The sequence below is a fragment of the Podarcis filfolensis genome, assembly GCF_964270895.1.
Source record: "Podarcis filfolensis genome assembly, chromosome: 13".
Classification (NCBI taxonomy): domain Eukaryota; kingdom Metazoa; phylum Chordata; class Lepidosauria; order Squamata; family Lacertidae; genus Podarcis; species Podarcis filfolensis.
Genome location: NC_139615.1, coordinates 13,180,272 through 13,185,630, shown reverse-complemented (window position 1 = coordinate 13,185,630; position 5,359 = coordinate 13,180,272). Strand labels below are relative to the sequence as shown.

The 5,359-nt window shown below is 43.6% G+C and overlaps 1 protein-coding gene across 1 annotated transcript; it reads right to left on the bottom strand.

Moving 5' to 3' along the window:
* Nucleotides 1-252: 252 nt before the first annotated feature.
* Nucleotides 253-4,165, bottom strand: LOC310748414 (perforin-1-like). The gene is made up of 3 exons (XM_083584196.1): nt 3,938-4,165; nt 3,117-3,708; nt 253-1,734 (listed from the first exon to the last, which is right to left on the bottom strand). Exons 2-3 carry the CDS (start codon nt 3,674-3,676, stop codon nt 642-644), a joined length of 1,653 nt encoding a protein of 550 aa, XP_083440322.1. The 5' UTR covers nt 3,677-3,708; nt 3,938-4,165; the 3' UTR covers nt 253-641.
* Nucleotides 4,166-5,359: the final 1,194 nt, after the last annotated feature.

The window sequence follows — 5,359 nt, the reverse complement described above, 5'->3', positions numbered from 1 at the left end:
TTGTAACCATGATAAATTAAAAGCCATATATACTGTTCCTTTCTGTTGGGGATAATTCAGACTGAAATTCCCAGGTGTCAAAAAAGGTTGTTTATGTATGCTACTACTACGGCTTGTGTTTTGTTAGCCCCCAAATGGAAAACGAGCAAGGTTCCAATTAAAGAAGAATGGCAACTTAAGTTGATGGATTATGCGCAGCTTGCAGACTTAACATATGGAATAAGAGAACAAGAAGAACATACGTTTATACAGTAGAAGATTGGAAAACGTTTATTGAATATATGGAAAATAATTGTGTACAGCTGAAATGTCAACAGTGTAAACAAGTTTTGATGGATGCAATAATGGTATAGTTTTTGTAAAATACGCAGGGATTTATGATATGTAAAATAAACCATGGAAAGAGAAGAAGGGAAGTCATTGATATCTTAAGAATGTAAAATGAGTATTTTAAATTGTAAAACAAAACAAAACTATACACATATTTACTGTTGCTCATCTTCACCACAGATTGCAGTAAGCTGCTATTAAATGCAGATAGGGTAGCTGTTAAGTAACTTTGGCTGATTTTTTCAATGAACCTGCCTACTTCTTCAACATAAGGTCCTGAAACATATGGCAAAGGATGGTTGGGGAGGGAACTAATTGAAATAAGAAGTGGGCAGCCGTAAGGGGACGTAATTATGACAGGAAGGGCCACTCAGTGTGTGACCACAAACCAGCGTGTAATAATAATCAAAGTGCCCATGTGTCGCAGGACATTTGTGCCAGACAGTACCAGCTCCAGTCTGCAGGCTATGGCCACAGTGGCCTAAAATACGATCACCCCACAGGTTTTTGTTCCAGAGCTGAACCTCAAAGACGTCGTGGCCTGACAGTGTGACAGCCCCAAAATCAATAGGTTCAGTCCACCAGGGGTTATTGTTGTGTGGGATGATGATGGTCCTCCTTTCCTGACCATGGAAGAAAATTTTGACATAACCATCAGTGATACCTAACCAGTTGCCCCTAAGGTTGTATCCTCTGTGCACAATAAATTTGAGATGTGCTCTGCCACGCTCCCAGGCACAGCACATATTGCTGTGGAAGCTGTTGTGATGACAGTGACAGGTGCATTCCTCACCTGAGCTCTGAGAGCTCCAGCGTGGACACGGTTGTGAACAGTTCCTCTTCAGGGCCCTCTGGTTTATATAGTTCACGATGGCTTGCTTCAGCAAATCCCTCCTTGGATCCCTTTGGTTCAACAAGGTGTGCAAGGGTAGGAGAGAATAGGAAACCAACCCAGGCTTTGTTTTTGCACTCTCCATCCATGCGGAGAAGTTCTGGGCTCCAGGTTTAGAGAAGAGAATCTCTGCACGCTTCTCTCCTCCCACAATTTCAGTGCGCTGCTTGGCATAAGCATCGTGGAAGATTCCACGAGTGTAAGTCCTCTGGAGATCTTCACACTTAGAACTCAGGGAAGCTGACCCAAATAACCACTTGTGTCCCAGAGAAACCTCCCAGCCCAAACAGCTCTCAAAGCTGGAAGCGGTAATCCCCCACAGGGCCATCTTGCATGTCTGCACAGCCAGCAGGTGGCGCAATCGCCCGCCCACCTGCACATTGCTGATGTAGTGGGTGCCATAGATGTCGATAAAATGCTGGTATCCCTCAGAGTTATTCCTCCTTGGCAGACTGGCCAGAGCACGGGAGAAATGGGAGGCTAGGAGTGAGCGTCTATGGCGGAGTCTCAGCCTGCTCAAGAAAAAAAAAGGAGGAGCAGAATAAGCAAAGATAAATAGTGTTATCCACAACCACATACTTCCATCTGTATGACAGAAGAGAAGCCTGAGGGGTCCATTATTATTTTTTTATTCTAGCTCCCATCAGCCCAAGCCAGCATGGCCAATGGTCAGGGACGCAGCCTAATAAATTGTTATTGGCAGTTATAGTTTGCAGGATAAAATGCACATATTAGTTTATTTATATATACTGATCAGACAGGCTTTATTCCTAGATGGAACATTGTTGACGTGATCCAAAGGGTAAAGATAAAGAATTTGGAAATTATTTATCTCTCTAGACACATTCACAGTTTGACAGTGTGTAATGGGTGTTTCTAGAAATGTTGTTTTAATTATTATTATTTATTTCAGGAAACAATTTTATACTTAATTGGCCAACAATACTTGGGGTTGTCATCAGAAACAGTCACAAATGGGTTCTCTACTTTAAGAGAAGTCAGGGCATCGTTTGTTCCCAGTGCTATTTGCATTTGTCATAGAAACTCTGGATAAAAGAATTAGATCCACTTCTAATATCAAGGGGGTATGCATTCTGGGAGTAGAACGTTCCATAGGTTCATTTGCTAATGACATCATTGTAATGTTGTCCAATCCCAAGCAAGCAATCTCTCCCCTTTGTGAAAATTTATATGGTTTTTATGCCATTGCTGGCCTTGAAATTAATTGCTCCATATCTATTAAGCATTTCAATTTCCCCATATTAGAACAAAATATATATTTGCCAATTCAAAGTTTCATCCTGAACAATCCTGGAATTTGTTATTTATTAAGGGTGCTGGGAATTGTAGCTTTGTGAGGGGAAAATTACAGTTCCCTGGCTACTTTGGGGGAAGTCAGGTGTTTTTCCTCCTCCCAAAGATACTTCTTCCCCTCGTAAAGGCTTCCTTGAAATTCTTGCAACTCAGAAAACGAGAAGCACAAAAACACTGATTTTACCTAAAACACATATATCAATTTTCTGCTGTCAAATGTTGGTAACTTTACAGCATATTGCGCTTCAACGAAACGGGCTGTCTCTATCAAGGACCCCTATAGAAGAGTTTGGATTTGATATCCCGCTTTATCACTACCCGAAGGAGTCTCAAGCGGCTAACATTCTCCTTTCCCTTCCTCCCCCACAACAAACACTCTGTGAGGTGAGTGGGGCTGAGAGACTTCAGAGAAGTGGGACAAGCCCAAGGTCACCCAGCAGCTGCATGTGGAGGAGCGGAGACGCGAACCTGGTTCACCAGATTACGAGTCCACCGCTCTTAACCACTACACCACACTGGCTCTTATCTTATTACTTACTCTGACCAGCCAACTATGGCTCTGTAGGGTACTGGTGCTCACCTGTAGTATGCACAGGAGACCTCTTGCCTCACAAAAATATGGCTGTCCTGGCGGGATTTCTCATGTGCATAAATAGCCATCCGGGAGTGAGATCCAGCAAGGGCCACCCGCATCTTAGGCAGCTCCAGCCCTGCTTTGCTTAAGACTGTGCCTAACCCCAGCTCTGCTTTCCAGTCGTTCTTCACCACCTTGGCCACTGAATTTGCGACATCCACATCCAAATTCTCAATGGAACTGCTGACATCCTGATGACACGTATGAAGTACTCGCCAGTCCACGCCAGCTAAGGGGAGTTTCTGCAGCTTCCCCTTCATCAAGGGATTCCGGCAGAGGATGCACGTCCCGTTGGGGCCCTGCCATTGGCTGGTGTCCACCACAAACGCTCCCTTTCTCTCCAGTGAGGTAACGTCCACCCCCTCGCCAATGAAGCTGTGGCCGGGCACAAAGCTGTCCTGCTTCATGCAAATGGATCTGTGGAATATTTGGCAGGGGCTGGGAGTTGTTGGTGAAAGTTGGAGGAGGAAGAGGAAGGCTGCTAGGAAAAGGCGCTGTTTGGACATGACTGCTCCAGTCGAAAAGCTTGTAAATTACCCTAGGGAATAAAACAGAGAGGTCTTGTTTGCACCGTGTGGGCATTTCTCATCTTTTTCAGTTCAGCTCATGAGGGACTTTCAGCCTGTGGGTCTCATCAGGGGTATTTGGTGAGGTATACATTCATTCATAAACAGCAGCAACAGCAACAGTAGTGGAATTAGCGGCAGCTGCAGCAGTAATACTAATAATACTAATACTATTACTAATAATAATAGTTGCAACCTTACCTGTTCCTTCTTTTCCAAATTGCTTCTCCCTCTCAGTGAATTACACTGCACTACAAGTGGCTTTTATCCCATGTTCTTACCCATATGTTGTTGTTGTTTTCAGTTCCCAGCCTCTCCCACCGACCTTTCATATTCTCTATGAACCAATACTGGATATGTGAACATTTGCTGACCCCTCCTGCTCTAAACAAACAGGACATTCTCAACAAATAAGATTCTTCTGCCTTGCTGCTTGTCTCCTTTGTAGCCGTTTCCAATTCTAGACAACAAGGAGTAAGAGAGTTAATGGCTGGATGCGGTGGTGAGAGGAAGGGTTTCCTTGGCGGCTTCTCTGAAAACGTGTGCGTGTGTGTGTGTGTGTGTGTAAGACATGACAAAGAATGGTGAACCCCAATGTTAACCCCCCTCAGCACCCTGCCCTTATCCATTCTACTATTGCACAAAAGGCATCTGGGAGCGATTTAATGCTTCCAGTGTGCCATTCCTGGTTCGAAAGAAGGACTGTGACAATCATGGAGTCAAGAACGCCTTCCTTTGCACATTAAAAAACAAAACAAAATATTTTGTAAGGGTTATTCTTTGTTTGCCTTACCAGATCCCAGTGACTAGGAAAGATTCCTTGGGCTAGCAAGTCTGAGAGGACCACTTCAAATTCTTCTCTTTTGGGGTTTAAAATTTAAGAAATCAAAAACAATCATATTGAAATAGAGAGAGGCCCCTGGTGTGAAAAAAAATCTTTTTGTGAGAAACTTCCTTATAAAGAAGCCATTGTTTTTGTTTGTTTTTAATAGAAGAGGCGTCATATGCCTCATAAAAAGAGTGGCACTGCCAATGCTCCATGCCAGGGCGTGGGGAACATTTTTGGTTCCACAGGCTAAATTCTTATCAGATCTAGCCTCATGGGGGAAATTTGACATGGCAGGGCTGAAAGGAGCACTTCCTTTGAAAATGTTGTTTCACAGTGTGGGGATGCTGCTGATTCTGGCTTGGAACCTGACTACTCAGGTGACAACCATGGTCAGGGGAACCCTTTACCCAAAGTTTCTGGGAGGAACTCAAAAGTGCAGGTTATGATTTCCAAGGCCATATATAGCTTTGGACCAGAACACCTTCCTCCATATTGACATGTCCATGAATGGGTGATTTCCTATGGAGGCCATTTTGTGTGTCCCACCAACATCTGTAATGTGTTTGAGTCAAATATTGGTTGGGATGTTGTGCAGGACATTTCCTGTGACTGCAATCTCACTGATGCAAGTTCTCCTTTTCCACCTCAGCTTCTAATGTGATTTGATTTAGAAAGCCTATATCACAATCTAGAATGAAATAATTGCACAGCTGGACTTTTTAACCTGAATGGTTTGTTTACAAATAATTGTCAGATGTATTCCGCTCTGTTTCAGCCATGCTCATAAAACTGCA

Excerpts from the sequence above, each read along its gene's own strand:
- LOC310748414 (XM_083584196.1), bottom strand. The coding sequence starts at position 3,676 with ATGTCCAAACAGCGCCTTTTCCTAGCAGCCTTCCTCTTCCTCCTCCAA. Across the intron at positions 1,735-3,116 it reads GTCTCCTGTGCATACTACAG|GCTGAGACTCCGCCATAGAC; the intron begins GTGAGCACCAGT and ends TTTCTTGAGCAG.